The 17090-nt window shown below is 50.3% G+C and overlaps 1 protein-coding gene and 1 pseudogene across 1 annotated transcript; both read left to right on the top strand.

The window, feature by feature from the left end:
* Nucleotides 1-3232: 3232 nt before the first annotated feature.
* LOC109758306 (uncharacterized) overlaps nucleotides 3233-17090 on the top strand; it is a 43013-nt pseudogene continuing 29155 nt past the window's right edge.
* LOC141042195 (uncharacterized) lies at nucleotides 5400-6986 on the top strand. Its single transcript, XM_073509717.1, has 2 exons — nucleotides 5400-5557; nucleotides 5759-6986. The coding sequence occupies exons 1-2, from the start codon at nucleotides 5400-5402 to the stop codon at nucleotides 6984-6986; spliced, it is 1386 nt and encodes a 461-aa protein (XP_073365818.1).

Genomic DNA, 17090 nt, shown 5'->3' with positions numbered 1-17090 from the left:
CGACTATTGAATAGCCCAAAATCATGCACTAACATGTCAAACATGTAAAAGCCCTCTTCACTAGGAAAAAAACCAAATAATCGTTCAAATTCCTAACACAAGTTGCAGCCTAAACGATACTTTTGCAATCTAGGGTGCTATGCATCAAAGGGTAGCAAGGATGTGAGAGTCGGCTTGGTGTTTGCGAAGCTTGGGAGCCAGATGAGGACGAGGATCCAGGCATCCCCGTGGTGGACGATACGAGCATGACATCCACACCTTCTTTGGCAATGGCGACAATAGTAGAACACCACGCAAATGAGCTCCCCTGCGTCACCGGAATCCGTGTCGAGTGGCACAGGGGCGAATGTTGTGAGGTCCGAGAGTTTGACGGAGCAGTCGAGGAGGAGGCAGACCCCCTCCAACTCCAGTAAGTAGGTCGCCGACGAGTGGTAGGCACTACCGCTGCCGGGGGTGGTCATACTTGTCAGTTTCATGGCTGATCGGGGCGTAGGAAAGAAGGCCGAGAAACAGTAACCCCTCCTCCTAAGGCAACCGCCTATTCCATACCACGGGAGACCGGCTCGGCAGTGGCTGCTCATCGCACAAGACCTTATATGGTGGCTGGATTCATCATCAGATGTAGGATTTGAAAATAGGGTGGTCCTCCTCAAAAAGTTTGCAACTAATATGGCATGTGAATGTTTGTAACTAATTAATATGGTCAATATGGTCTTACTAATATACTGCCTCTATTCACAATTATAAGTTTTGTTCTAACTTTTTCTGAATCGGATGTATATAGACGCGCTTTGGTGTGTTTGTTCACTCCTTTCAGTTTGTACGTAGTCCATATTCATATATCCAAAACATATTATAATTTTGAACAGAGGAGTACTAAAAATCTAAAATACACATATATGATTTTTTTGCCATCTCCATTAACAGTAGCATTCCCATGGCATCATGTAGCAGAGACTAGGGAAGATGCAAAGAGAGCTCACCTCAGCATTTGACATGGGGGATCACAAGATGAGGCGGACTCCGGCGAGGTGAGCACGGATGTCAATGGCGTCGGGGCTGGGGCCATGTCCTGCCGGTGCGGATGGTGCATCGGTCCTGATCTTGGGGATGCATCCTTCGGGCTGCGTCACCGGATCCGGCGGGGATGGGCCTGGAACAACTTAATCTGCCATGGGTTAGAGCTGTGTCCGGGGGCGAAGTGGTGGCGTGCATGGCAGCGAGGGTCGCGATGGTGTGTAGGGTTAGCTACTCGGGAGGAGTAGGGGAGATGTCGAGAGGGAGGCCTGGTCCCAATCCAAGGGCTGGGATCGTGTAGCAATAGGATTTTTTAGGGAGAGGGGAACAAATCGTTATGTTTGGCGTTGGCACCTCTGTTGTAATTCGGGCAAACTCTAGATTTTTGTTCCGGTGGAGCTGGGCTGACCTCGCTCCAAGTTTTTGCACTGCTCTCGAGCTCAGCTTCGAGAATCCAGCTTCTTGGAGCCCAATTGTTCGGGACAATTTGTACGGCGGATTTGGTCGAGTTAGAAGCTAGATAACAGGGCTTGAATCATCAAACAAATAGGATGAGGAATAGAATTGGAGGCGGCTTTGGAATGTTAATGTTCCAACAAATCTGAGGGTGCTTGCATGGAGACTTGCGTGCTCATCCTACTTTTGGTAAGTAGTTTATATCTCAATTGCGGCTCAAAGGAGGAATGTATTCAAAAAAGAATGTGGCCGAAAGTCTAGGTGTGTGGGGGCAGATGAGGGAGGAGACTAGGGCCCAGGGGCAAATGTGGGTAAATTCGCTTGTTTTCTAAAGAATATTTTGGTGTTTTGGGCGACGAAAAATAAAAATAAAGCTAGGCTAAACCACATTCCGGGTTCTTAAAAAACTAGCAATCGTGTACATGCAATGCATTTTATTATTAAGCAAGATATTGTATACAATGTTGTCAGAATCGCGATTATGAATTGGGTCGGAGTTTCGATGGTAGGATCGCATATCGTAGAATGTTAACTATAACAGTTATAGAAATGTGGGTTCTACTAACTAAAACTGTAGAACTAGGGGGTTAGTTTGGATCGTAAAATTGTAGAATCCTACAATAAAATCGCGATTCTGACAACCTTGATTGTATTACACATTAATACATTAGGGATATGTAATTTGCTTGTTATTATGAGGTAGGATATAGTTACTTGGTTAATGCTAATTAACATTGATATTAGACACGATATTAATTAGTGGAGAGTGCTAAACATCTTTAATGGTAAACACTGGAGCGACTTAGACCGCTGGATAGATCCGGCTAAACGAGTGAGATTTGTTGAATCTCCATAACTAGCTCTTTTTATATCTTAAATAAAATAAAATAAAATATGGGGTATTTGACCATTGGAATCTTACATAAAAACTTGTCGGTTTGGATTCAATCAGTTTCCAAAGCCAATTTTGAAAAACTGGAGGGAGCCAAACAGCGCCTTAAGCTAGCACCGCCTATTGGTTGCGTCATGTTTCAGACAGTGTCTCTAGTTTTGTATTAGCAGACTGTAACACTATTTCAGATTTGCCGCAAAAGAAAACACTATTTCAGATGAATAAATTCAATATTCTCTCAAAAAAACTTCAAACTCTCAGTTCCGTGCAATCTTCACATGGACAAGGCAAATCAGTGGTCTGAAGTCAAAGATTCGTGTCGGGCCATGTGTGCCAACGTATATTCAGTTCCGTATTATAAACTTTTTTTTTACATGATAATATGTGGCTCATTTATAAAATAAAGATCTGGTTACAAGGCACGTAAGCACTAACATTACAAGACTGAAAAGATAGGATAATTCTATATAAAATACCAGCGCATGTTCCTCCTCCGGCACCACCGAAGCGGCCACCAAAGGGAAAGAAAACATATCACCTCTTCATCAAAGCTCGACGCGGCTCCATCACTGATCAACAGCTTTACAGACCTTGAAAGTAGTTTGTCAAAAGCAAAACCATTGCCGTTAAAAGAATTAGACCGGCGGCTAGGGTAGGGAAGACGTGCTGAATAGTGGGCAACAAAGAACATGTTACTTGGGAGCCAATTTACCAATATTTTGTAGCTGGCAGACGTTGACTCCTCAATAGACGGTAGCTCGTAGTCAACGGTCGACAAGAGCTCCGCTCAGCTAATCCACAAAATACAGTACAGTACTGTTTAACCTCACCAGATTAGAGAACCATCCTTCCGTTAATCAAACCCAAATACCTGTCTTTCTCCGGCCATGGCCACCGCCGCGGTCCTCATCCTGCTCGCAAAGCTCCTCCCGGCGCTAGCCGCCGCAACCGATAGCCGCTGGCCCGCCGCTGACACAGCTTGGCCCTCACGCCCAATCACTCGTGCGGCGACATGGGCAGTACCCTCCGGGCAGGGCGTACGAGGCCAACCTACGGCATCTCGTTGCCACTATTCCTGCCAAGGCGAATGCGGAATCCTCCAGGTATGGGGAATCCTGCAAGGGCTCTTTCGGCAACTTCGCCGGCGAGAGCCCCAACCTGGTTGCGGCGGACGCCTACTGCTGCTGGCCTTCCGGGAGGCGCAGAGGCTGTGCCCGTACCAGAGGAGGGCTGAGGCCGCGGTTGACGTCGACGGCGGCACTTGCAAGGCTTACTTCCACGACTACGACATCATGGAGCAGTTCGTTCACGGCGGCCCCCGCAGTAAATTCTCTATCTATCTCTCCCAATAGTTGTCTTGCTCCGGCCATGGCATGGCCCCTGCCGCGGTTCTCATGATCTCATCCTGCTGGCAGCGCCGGAGCTCCTTCCGGCGCTAGTTGCTGCTGTTGGAACCGCCACTCCCTTGCCCTAGCTCTTCTCTCCCTTTCACTCTGCTCACCCTCAGCAGCCGTGGTTCACACTGAAGAAAGAGGAAGAAGAAGATAGAGGGAGCAGTGGACACAGGTGTTTTGCTGGCGCACGAACGCCCCTTGTTTACCTCGAGCAAGAACTCGACTGTGTCTCTCTGTTACAACGCCACCGGATGGCTTTATACCCCGAGCCAGCGCACCGGGCACTCACCCACACCTCCATTTGCCCCTGATCTTCCTCATGCTCTACGCGCTCTGACCGCGCCCATGCTGTGCCCCGACGCCCGCGTCACACGGCCAACGGCTCGCGCCCGATCAGGCCACCTACTACGCCAACAGACACACACGCACACTACCCTGGTGCACGGACACGCCCATGCACCCAACGCACGCACACACGCACGCCCTAGTCCTCGGACCCGACGCGCCCAGCAAGTCCAGCGCGCGCCCATACCCGCACTCGACGTGCCCGGCTTCGTCACCGTGGCTTATTCGCCCATCAGCTGCGGCCGACGGCTGGCCCGCCTCCGACGACAGCATGGCCCTGACGCCCAGTCACATGTGCGGCGACATGGGCACGTACGCTCCGGGCAGCGCGTACGAGGCCACCCTGCGCCATCTCACCGCCACCATTGCCGCCAAGCTGAATGCGAAATCCAGCGACAGCGCGGGCGAGAGCCCCAACCGGATCGTGGTGTCGGCCTACTGCTCCTGGCACCCGGACGCTGAGTCGGCGGACTGCAGCGCTTGCATCGCGCTGGCCTTCCGGGAGGCGCAGAGGCTGTGCCCGTACCAGAGGCAGGCTGAGGCCGTGGTTGACGGTGGCGCGTGCGAATTCTACTTCCACGACTACGACATCATGGAGCAGTACCAGCACGGCGACCCCAGTAGTAAACTCTCTCTCTCTCTCTCACACACACACACAGCCCATTGCTCGCGCGCGCGCACACACACAAGATCTCAAAGAACAAAAACTGTATAAAAATCGTACATCACTCTGAGAGCCAGATTTGCTACGTTACAACCGAGTGCTGCGACCGAATTTCGAGTAACATTACGGTTGTCAGTCCCAAATTCAGTTCAACACCCATGATCTTTGGCAAAAGAACATTGATTAGGGGAAATACCCAATGGTTCCCGGGGACATCTATCCCCGGAATCTCACCATTCATTGTGTTACGGCTCAGCCTACAGCCCCTACCGCACTAGCCCACACCAGCGGTCAGGCCCAAGAGAAGAACGGACGAGCCCGCAAGCCCAGCAAGCGGTACGGAGGTCCAGAATGGACGACCTAGCTACTTAAGCCAGCGGGGGGACCGGACAGAGGCAGGCAGAAACGAGACACTGGCGGCGGCGGCTCTCACTCCCGATCCCTTTCTTCCTTGTATCCCATGAACCCTAGATCGAAAAACCTCCAATTCCTCTGTACTCCGCCTGTGATTGAGTTAAATTACCTAGTGGGAGCGTAACATTTGGTATCAGCAGCCTTTCCACCCACCACCTCAACCCTGGCCGGTCGATTTCCTTCGATCATCCAAACCCGTCGCGGCAAGACCATCGCCATGGAGGAGACCAACAAGGCCCTGGCCGATCTGACGGCGGCGATCAGCGGCATATCGTCCCAGATCGGCGAGATCCACCCCATCGTCCTCGAGCTCCAGGGGTGGCGACCAGCCGTCGAGCGCTCGGTAGAGGACCTGCGTTCGGAGGTGGGCGAACTGTGACAGCTGCTCAAGGAGGTACGGCCGGAAACCGCGCCGGTGCTTGATCCGGCACCAGCGGCGGCTACGGAGCTGGCGCATCCGATTCGTCTCACGGATCTGCCTCCACTCCTTCCGTCGACAACCGCACCGCCGCTCAAGCTTTCCCCGATCGCGGACGCGCGTCTTCCTCACACCAGCGAGCGCCTCTTGCCTCGCAGTGGTGACGTCCACGGGCCCGTTGGCCATAGCAGGACTCAAGATCACCGGGGGTTGTCGCCGGGGGAACGGACCCCGCGGGCACCTCCGGTCACGGGTATGGCCAATTTCCACCCTTTTGCTGCAGAGAGTTCGTTTATGGGAGAGCGTCAGTTCGGATTCAGCCGATTTCCACCTCCCCCACGTTTTGAATTTCCTCTGTTCGATGGCGATGGTACACGAGCATGGCGTCTGAAGTGTGAGGCGTATTTCAGAGTCTGTACGCTTAGTCCTAACACTTGGGTGAGTTGTGCCGCGATGTATTTCATTGATGGGGCATTGTCTTGGTTGCAGTCCACCAGGGCGCACCTGATCTATACAGATTGGGGTGCATTTGCAGAGGCAGTGTGTGCACAGTTTGGGAGAGAGGAATTCCAGTCTCTGTTGCGACAATTCAATCGTCTGCAGCAGAGTGGTTCCGTGACTGAATATGCAGAGAAGTTCACCCAGCTCATGCACAATTTAGTGGCCCATCATGAATCGTGGGAGCCATCTTATTTCATTACGCATTTTATTGATGGGTTACAGAAAGATATACATGCTGCTGTAGTTTTACATCGTCCCAAGACTCTCGATACTGCCGTCGATCTTGCTTGTTTACAGGAGGAAGTGCTGGAAGCTATGCGCAAAGAAGATAGGAGGGAGGATCGTCGGCACTTGGCACCGGCTACGTTCCGAGGAGTGCCACGCACAGCCCTTCCTCTGCCACCGCCACCAGCAGCTGCGCCGACCAAGTCAGCGCTACCAATGGAGGGGCGCAGCGCGGATCGTCGCGCACCGGAAGCGGCGCACCCTCAACCAACAGAAGACAAGATTGCAGCCCTCCGTGCGTACCGACGCGCCCGCGGGCTCTGTTTCACCTGTGGCGAGCGTTGGGGGCGCGATCATCGCTGTGGGCCGACCGTCCAACTGCACGTGGTTGAGGAGCTTCTCGCCATGATGCACAGCGAATCGGTGGACATCAGTGAACCAAGCGCGCGTGACGACGCAGTCAGCGATCGGAGCGCGGACTGCTGCGTCATCTTCAAGGAGGCACTCGACGGAGGGGAATCCCCCCCCACCATGCGTCTCCATGGCTGGGTGCAAGGGCGCGAGGTTTTGATGCTCGTCGACTCTGGCTCGTCCCACAGTTTCATCTGTGAGTCGCTCGCCACACACTGCAAGGCGTGGTCAAGGCCAAGCATCCTCTGACGGTGCGCGTGGCCAACGGAGGCGTCATGCGATGCGACCAGGAGCTGCCGGCGTGCCCATGGCAAACCCACGGGGTTACCTTCGACACCAACCTTAAGGTGCTCCCGTTGGGTTGCTACGACGTCATCCTTGGCATCGACTGGCTTGCACAGCATAGCCCAATGAAGGTGCATTGGCTCGAGAAGATGATGGACTTTGACTACAAGGGTGACACGGTCCACCTCCAAGGTGCTCGAGCGAATATCAGCCAGTGCCACCAGCTATCAAGCGACGAGCTCACTGAGTTGTTGCAGCGCTCGGGTGTCGCGCGCATGGTTCAGTTGTACGCTGCAGAGCAAGGGGAGCCAATCATCACCGAAGTGCCGGTGCCTGCTGAAGTTGAGGCCCTGATCAGCGAGTTTGGACACCTGTTCGAGGAACCTAAAGGACTACCACCACAGCGCTCTTTCGATCACACAATTCCTCTCCTGCCCGGGGCGAAACCTATCAACGTGCGCCCATATCGATACAGCCGGGCCCAGAAAGATGAGATTGAGAAACAGGTTGCAGACATGCTTGCCCAAGGTATCATCACGCCCAGCTCTAGCCCCTTTGCTTCACCAGTGCTGCTCGTTTAGAAGAAGGATTTGTCTTGGCGTTTCTGCGTGGACTACCGACAACTCAATGCGGTGACAGTTAAGAACCGCTACCCTCTGCCTGTCATCGACGAGCTACTGGACGAGCTGGCTGGTTCCACGCTGTTCACCAGTCTAGATCTCCGGGCCGGATATCATCAGGTTCGTATGAAGCCTGAGGATGAACACAAGACCGCTTTCAAGACCCACCATGGCCACTTTGAGTTCAAGGTTTTGGCGTACGGCCTCACGGGGGGACCGGCGACTTTCCAAGGAGGAATGAACATAGTGTTGGCTCCAGTGAACCGCAAGGGGGTACTGGTCTTTATTGACGACATCCTAGTGCATAGCGCCACATTGAAGCAACACTGTGAGCGGCTGAGAGAAGTGTTCCAGCTACTCGACAAGCACCAGCTGAAGATCAAGATGAGCAAGTGCACCTTTGCCAGGCCCAGTCTGCTGTACTTGGGGCATGAAATCAGTGGAGATGGAGTCCGCACTGACCATAAAAACGTTGCTGCAGTAGCAAAATGGCCAACACCAACCACCGTCAAGGAGGTACGCGGTTTCCTCGGTCTCGCGGGGTATTATCGCAAGTTCGTGAGGAACTTTGGCATCACCAGCCGCCCACTAACAGACCTGCTCAAGAAGAACACAGTATTTCGATGGACTGAGTTGGAGGAAACAGCTTTCCAGGAACTTAAAAGAGCACTGATAACTGCTCCAGTGTTAGCACTGCCAAATTTCAAGGTCCAATTCGAACTGGAAACAGATGCGTCGGACAAAGGCATCGGTGCCGTCCTGAAACAAGGCAAACACCCGGTGGCTTTCTTGAGCAAGGCTTTGGGTCCACGTAACAGCGCCTTGTCCACATATGAGAAGGAAGGGCTGGCGATCCTCTTGGCGGTCGAGCATTGGCGGCAGTACTTGCAGAACGACGAGTTCCTGATCCATACTGACCAGCGAAGCTTAGTGCACCTTGAAGACCAACGGTTGGCGACACCTTGGCAGCAAAAGATCATGTCCAAGCTCCTCGGCATGCGCTACCGCATCGTCTACAAAAGAGGTGTGGACAATCGCGTGGCAGATGCTTTATCCCGACGCCCGGGACCCCCACAAGGAGATCTTGCATCGATCACGGTAACGGTGCCTGCTTGGTTAGACTCAGTTCAGCAGGGTTACAATGAAGACCCTATGGCACAAAGGTGGCTGGCTCGTCTAGCTACAGGGGCAACCAACAAGGACGGCTTTACTTTGGACTCAGGTATCATCAAGCAGCATGGACGGGTATGGTTAGGTAACAATGTGACTGTTCAGAAACAAGTGTTGTCAGCCTTGCATGCGAGTGCGATTGGAGGGCACTCTGGGTTCAACGTCACATACAAGCGAGTGCGGCGGCTGTTCACTTGGCCAGGGATGAAACAACACGTCAGACTGTTTGTTGAAGACTGCCAGATTTGCAAGCAAGCCAAGCCGGAACGAGTCAGGTACCCGGGGCTCCTAGAACCCTTACCCGTGCCTACACAAGCCTGGGAGGTCATCACTATGGATTTTGTTGAAGGTTTGCCGCAATCAGCCAGATACAACAGCATATTAGTGGTGGTAGACAAGTTCTCGCGACTAGCCCATTTCATTCCATTGTCGCACCCGTTCACTGCATTCCAAGTGGCTCAGGCTTTCGTCAACAACATCTACAAGCTCCACGAATTGCCAGCAGCGATTGTATCCGACCGAGACCCTATCTTCACAAGCATCATGTGGAAGGAGCTCTTCCGTCTGACGCACACTGAACTACGCATGAGCACGGCTCGCCACCCGCAGACGGATGGGCAGTCAGAGCGAGTAAACCAGTGTCTGGAGACTTACTTGAGGTGTTTTGTCCATGCATGCCCAACCAAGTGGTCCCAATGGCTGCCTCTAGCTGAGTTCTGGTACAATACCTCACCACACTCTGCCTTGGGGACGTCCCCTTTCGAGGCTCTGTACGGGCACGCGCCAAGGTTCTTTGGCATCGATGACCCACTGTCCTGCGCTGCACCGGATCTAGAGGATTGGCTGCAAGACCGAGCGCAGATGGAGGCCTTGCTTCGTCAGCACCTGCTTCGAGCGCGGCAACAGATGAAAGACTCTGCAGACAAGAAAAGATCAGTGCGCGTGTTCGCGGTGGATGATTGGGCTGGCCACGAGAGCTAACCAAAAACTTTCCTTCAAATATTTTGGTCCGTTTCAGGTGGTGCAACGGGTCGGCCAAGTCGCCTACAAGCTTCAACTTCCCGCCTCGTGCAGCATTCATCCAGTTTTCCATGTATCTCAACTGCGGCGAGCACTTCCTCCGTCAGAACAGGCGCTGGAGGAGCTACCAGCTGAAGCAGCATCCAGTCCCGAGCCAGTGGAAGTTCTGGGCACTCGTCTCCACCGCCGTGGCAAGAACCAAGTCCCGCAAGTTCTCATCCGCTGGACTGATCAACCAGCGTCCCTGGCGACATGGGAGGACCGTGACAAGTTGCAACACCATTATCCAGAAGCTCCAGCTTGGGGACAAGCTGGTTCTCAAGAAGGGGAGACTGTTACGGCCCAACCTACAGCCCCTACCGCACCAGCCCACACCAGCGGTCAGGCCCAAGAGAAGAACGGACGAGCCCGCAAGCCCAGCAAGCGGTACGGAGGCCCAGAATGGACGACCTAGCTACTTAAGCCAGCGGGGGGGACCGGACAGAGGCAGGCAGAAGCGAGACACTGGCGGCGGCGGCTCTCACTCCCGATCCCTTTCTTCCTTGTATCCCATGAACCCTAGATCGAAAAACCTCCAATTCCTCTGTACTCCGCCTGTGATTGAGTTAAATTACCTAGTGGGAGCGTAACACATTGTGACGTGATCTGCCCCCCTGCTATATGTATTTTGACATTTTCCTCTGTATAGCTTCCTACGTTTAATGGGCCTCTCCATCGCACTGAACGCGTCTGCTAGTTGCTAACTGCCCAAGCGTCTTACACACTCCACCTGCGCCGTACCCTTTCGGCCTCTGCTCGTTCTAGCTCCAGGTTTACGGTCCTGTCCTCTACTTACTGAACATGGTTTATCCAGTCCATCAATGCCAATTACCCATTAGGGACTGCGCGTATTACATGTCTCGATTAGTGGCTTAACTACAACATGCACGCTCACTCAACTCGCTAAGCAGCCAAGTCTTATTACCACTCCTGTTTTGTAGACATTATTGCCCGACTTAATTCATGGATGTGTTACATGACTGGATTAGTGGCATAACATAATTTAAGAACTCGATCATGCCTGGCGATGCTCTTTGTTCTTCCCCTCCCAAGCAAAACTTGATGGGGACACCACGAAAGGGACGGCACTGTTAAAAAACGCCTTATTTTAAATATTTTTATTCGGATATTTGAATATTTATTCTTCAGAATATATATATTAAAAATATTTTGGGATAACAAAATATTTTTGGTGGAATAACTTTCATGATATTCTTGGTGGAACAAAATTCGATGGGAGATTTTCCTTCGCGAAACTTTTTATACGAGTACAAAAGAAGGTCAAGTTTATTTCAAAAAAAGTTTCAGATTTTTTTGACTTTTTCCGTAGTTACTAAAAAAAAATTCCCATATCAGGTGTATATACAATTTTAATATATATATATCAAAAAAATTGGGATAACAAAATAATGTTTGCGGAATAACTTTCATGATATTTTTGGCAGAACGAAACAAAATCAACTCTATACAAGTTACTACTCACACTTTTTGTCCTTTTTTTGCACTGAAGTCAACGGTAGTTTTTTCCTTCATGAGACTATTTATATGAGCACGAAAGAAGGTCAAGTTTATTTCAAAAAAAGTTTCAGTTTTTTTACGTTTTTCATAATTACTACTTTCTCTGTCCCATAATATAAGATGCTTTCACAAGCTAGCATAGCTTGCAAAAACGTCTTACATTAAGGAACGGAGGGAGTACAAACGTGTCCCATATAAGATGTATATATACTTTTGAATATTTATTTTTCCTTTTTGTGAAGGGAATATTTATTTTTCAGAATATATATATTCAAAAACTTTAGGATAAAAAATAATTTTGGTGAAATAACTTCTATAATATTTTTGGTGGAACAAAATAAAACCAAGTGTAGCTGCGTCAATTAATTTTGATCGGAGGGAGTACTTGTGCTTAACCAAGCCAAGAATACCATGCGTGCGACTAAGATCGTTTCATAAAAAAACAGCATAATCTAGCCACCGAAACACAGCATAATCTAGTCCAGTCATCCACATTGCAACGACAGGTTCTGACACGAGCTACCTTTGAACAGAATAAGGCGTGTTTCAGTAGAGTGACATTTATCCGGTGTCAGAATGGACCGCGTCAATAACTCAATACACCGCTGAAGATCCTGTTCCAGCCTGTACCGATGTCTGTATCGCACTGTTGTAGCAGCATATAACTGCTTTACCATCCCAGCTAGCTCACCATATATCCATATTCGTTACTTTAGCTACTGATCACGAGGCACCTGCGCACGCTGTGGATACCGGGGACATATGTCCCCATAGACCAAACGTCCGCCTCCATTGATTAGGATGCTATACTGTGTACTCCCTCCGACTTTATGGAGGAAGGGGTGGCTTGGACCAAGGCGGGACTGCTCGGCAAGCTTGCGTAGGAGGAAGCGGTAGACAGGTGGACTTCCCGTGAGTAGTAGTTATAGTCTCTTGTCGGTAGTGTCAGAAAATCCGGCATGTAAATAACCTCTGTACATACAAAAAGTCCATTCTGCACCCGAGCTCATATGCTCCTGCATGAACAGTAAAATCGAAAAAAAATCGAAAAAAATTCAAAAAATTCCAAATTTTGTGAGAGAAACATTGACAAAAGTTCTAAGTGCCTGCAAAAATTCATCATGAAATCACATTCCTGTAAGGCGTGGCAAAAAAAAACAAATTCTGTGCTTCAAAATGCGTTTGAAAGTAGCTTTTTCAGAGTACTGTTTTTGTTTTTTTTTGCCACGCCTTCTAGGAATGTGATTTCATGACGAATTTTTGCAGGCACTTAGAACTTTTGTCAATTTCTCTCAAAAATTTTTTGAATTTTTTACGATTTTTTTACGATTTTACTGTTCACCCGAGCTCATTTGAGCTCGGGTGCAGATTAGCCGCGTCCCTGTACATATGACTTTTGAGAGTCTTTCCTTTCTTCTTCAATGAATGATACGCGTACTTGTGTGTATTCAAGAAAAAATGTACTTCCTCCAACTTTAGTAATCTAAACACTCTTATATTAGTTTACAGAGGGAGTATATACAGTAATAAAGAGTATAAAGTATGCATATGTGATGCAAAATTTATTTTCTAGCTCCTATAGTGTAATTATTACTACTTTTGTTTTAATGTTTATCATTACGGGATTGCTAAATCTCAGTCGACTGAGATTTAACCAAGTTTCAGTCGATGCTATATTCGCGGGATCTTACGTGGAGATCCGTGTAAAATTTTCTTTTTGTTTAGTTACATGTTATGTCACTTGACTTAGACATGGTTAAGTCTCAGTTGACTGAGACGTAGCCACACCCTTATCATTATTAATCTTTAGCTCTCATATAGAACCAGCTATATGTTGATTACTGTAAACACCCATCTTTAAGATCTTGTCTTCACTACTCTCTTTTTTTGCGTGGAAAACTTTCAATCTATCCATCTTCAATCATGGTTGTACAAATAACACCTACTATTAACAGTCCCTTTTCACCCGGCCGGCTCTAGTTCAGCGGCGAACACAAACCAAAATTATAAGGGGCCTGAACATTTTCTACACGAAGAAGTTCACATGTTTCATGCTTAGGTTTGCTAGTTCGATCTATACAAAAAGGAATTAGTTAGCTCTAGTTCTATATGAACAGTTGAAGACAAATAGAGAATGTAGCATTAGGCTAACATTAAACGACGAATGAGAACCCAAGTTCCTGGTTGGGGCACGTACCTTATACTATTGGGCTATTTGGCTAACTTTTTTTTTGCGAAATAAATTCTTGCATTACTCAAGAAACAGAAATTACATCTCATCCCACAAGTGCCAAAACATCTTCCGGACCAGAGCCTAGCCAAACCATAGTTCGGCGTTGTAACCTACCAAAATTTGCCAAGGCATGACTAACTTTATTACAGTTCCGGCGAGCATGAGCAATGCAAGAATTCCTCTCCCCAAACTACTAATGGTCTCTCTAATAATGAAAGCATATTTAGATTTGTTGCTGATACCTCCCTTAATCATATTGACCGCCTCCAAGCAATCAGACTCCACATCTATTGGTAAATTACTCCATTGTAGGGCCAAAGAAATTCCTTCCCTTATTGCTAGCAGCTCCGCCTCCAAAACATCATCACATGCATATAGAAATCTGCAAGCACTGGAAACTATGCCTCCCACCTGGTCCCTTAAGATCATTTCGGCTCCTGCAGTAGAACCCAGGACCGAAGCATCCGAGTTAAGTTTGACTCTGCCTTCAGCTGGAACAGACCAAGAGCAGGCCTCTTCTTCAATTCTGCATGTGACCTGAGCCGTTCTCTGAAAACTTACAGCTGCTATTTTCCCTTTCACAAGAGCATCATTTGAGCACACGTGAAGGAAGATTAAGGAGGACAAATAGCTGTCGTTGCAGATTACCGGCGTTCACGAAGGAGAGTCAGAGAGAGAGATGGAAGACAGAGACTTGCGCTGCGAACTGCCACTGCAGCTTTTCGGGATTTCTGTTATTAAGCAAACTCTGATGCGAGCTGCTGGAAAAGAGGAGGAAATGGTCACCCACGAACGAGCCTACAGATCGCGCCATCCCACGATGCTCGTCGTGCTTGAACCCTACAAGCTCGCCACGACCTGCGTGATCCATGCCATCCCATGGTGTTGCATCGGGCGAGCTACAAAGTCGCTAACTACTTAACTGAAAAACTACCGCATCTGTACGTGCACACACACGCTGACAGACTGAACTTTATTCAGCTAACTAACTGAACTAACTGAAACTTTCTGAACTTGTTGGTGCAGCTGATTATCTGACAAATCACCCCCTAATCTGCTGCACCTGCATGATCCCAAGCCTGCTTCGTAGCTCACTGAACTGAGTCCTGCCCAGTGACTTGGTGAGAATATCAGCGATCTGATCACCTGTTCTCACATGCTCAACATCCACTCTGCCCAGCTCAACACACTCTTCAATATAGTGATACCTGAGATCAATGTGTTTGCTTCGCTCATGATGGACTGGGTTTTTGCTGAGCTTAATAGCTGACTTGTTGTCGATCTTCAGCTTAACTTTCTGAACTCCTTTGCCGAGCATCTCCGCAAGCAGTCTGCTCAACCACACAGCCTGTGTAGCTGCTGTTGCTCCTGCTATGTATTCTGCCTCACAAGATGACAGTGCCACAATCTTTTGTTTCTGAGATGTCCAAGTGATCACTCCCGATCCAAGGAAGAAAACAACTCCAGTGGTGCTCTTGCGATCGTTGAGATCACCAGCATGGTCACTGTCACTGTAACCTGTCAACACATCCTTCTCCCCTTTCCTGAAGAAACAACCGAAGCCGGGTGTACCTTTTATGTAACGCGGAAGTTGCTTCACAGCAATCCAGTGTTCCTTCCCAGGTGATTCCATGAACCTGCTGAGAATCCCTACCGCATATGATATGTCAGGCCTAGTATTTACCAGATATCTCAGGCTCCCAATCAAGCTGCGATACTCTGTTGAGTCTACTGTCTGACCAGTGTTTTTCTTCAGTTTCAGACGGTTTTCCATCGGCGTGCAGCTCGAGTTGCAGTCGCTCATACCTGCATCCTCCAGAATCTTTGCCGCATAGCTTGACTGGCACACCGTGATCCCATCATTCTCTTGCTTCACCTCAATTCCTAGGTAATAGCTGAGGAGACCCAGATCAGTCATCTGAAAGAGCTCTTGCATCTGTTTCTTGAAGTGTTCAATAGCTTCTGTCTCTGTTCCAGTGATTATCAGATCATCCACATACACTCCAACCAGCAAAAATCCATCTTTGTCCTCCCACCTGTACAGCGCATGATCGAGCTGGCAGCGCTTGAAACCAAGTGCATGAAGTGTGGTGTCCAGCTTTGCATTCCATGCACGAGGGGCCTGACGAAGACCATACAGAGCTTTCTGAAGCTTGAGCACGCAGTGTGTGTTGTTGCTGTCGACAAAACCTGCGGGCTGGTGAACATACACCTCTTCCTGGAGATCTCCATTGAGAAACGCGGAGCGCACATCCATGTGATGTACACCCCAGCTCCGGTGAGCCGCCACGGCCAGCAGTAGCCGCACCGTCTCCAGACGAGCGACAGGCGCAAAGACCTCATCAAAATCCACTCCCTGCCGCTGTGCATATCCCTTCGCGACCAAACGGGCCTTGTGCTTTATGATCTTGCCGTCCGGATCACGTTTGACCTTGAAAACCCACTTCAGTCCAATGGCGCGGTGGCCGGCGGGCAGCATGGCCGGGACCCAGGTGTCGTTGGAGCGAATCGACTCCATCTCAGCCTCCATTGCGCTCCGCCAGGCAGGTTCATCTAGTGCCTCCTGGACAGACGCGGGCTCCTCTGCTACTGAGAGACAGAGCCAGCTGTACTCCAGAGTGCTTGCCGGCGCGTGGTCGATGACGTATTCCATCGACTTGAAGCGGACGGGCACCCCCTCGCTGTCGAAATCCTCGCAGGTGGGCGGCGTCACCCACCCGTCGTCTGAGTCGTAGAGAGTAGCTGGTGTGGACGGGCTTGAGCCCGCTGAGGCTGAAGTGTTTGACGCGCTCTGCGTGTCCGCAGCGGATCCACCAGACGAGGGCGTCCGCGGCGTGCCTGGAGTAAACGGTAATCCTGGCGCAGCTGGTGTGGTCGGGGTGCTAGGAGGCGTCGCCGGGTCCGGCGATACGGAGTAGGTCGTGGTTGAGGGCACGCCCGCGTCGGAGTACACGACCGTGAACTCGTGGGCGCGCTCCGAGTCGCCACCGTCCTTGCTCCAGTCCCAGCGCCGATCTTCTTAGAAGCGCACATCGCGCGTGATGTACAGGCGCTTGCCGATCGGGTCGTACACCCGATAGCCCTTGGTGCCCGCCTCGTAGCCCAGGAATATGCCCGGCCGTGATCTGTCCGCCAGCTTGGTCACGCCGGGGCCGACGAGCTTGACGTGCGCCACGCACCCGAAAGTGCGGAAGTAGTCGACGGTCGGCTTCTTCTTGCGCCAGGCCTCATAGGGTGTCATGCCCTGCAGACTCCTTGTCGGCGAGCGGTTGAGGATGTGCACCGCCGTGCGCACCGCCTCGCCCCAGAACGTGCTCGGCACGCCCATGCTTTTCATTAGGCTGCGAGCCATCTCGACCACGGATTGGTTGCGGCGCTCGACGACTCCATTCTGTTGTGGAGAATACGGAGTCGTCGTGTTCCTTAGAATGCCGAGCTCCTCGCAGTACACGGTGAACTCATTCGAGT

The sequence above is a fragment of the Aegilops tauschii genome, chromosome 3 (genome assembly GCF_002575655.3).
Source record: "Aegilops tauschii subsp. strangulata cultivar AL8/78 chromosome 3, Aet v6.0, whole genome shotgun sequence".
NCBI lineage: Eukaryota > Viridiplantae > Streptophyta > Magnoliopsida > Poales > Poaceae > Aegilops > Aegilops tauschii.
This window is presented reverse-complemented; position numbering and strand designations above follow the sequence as displayed.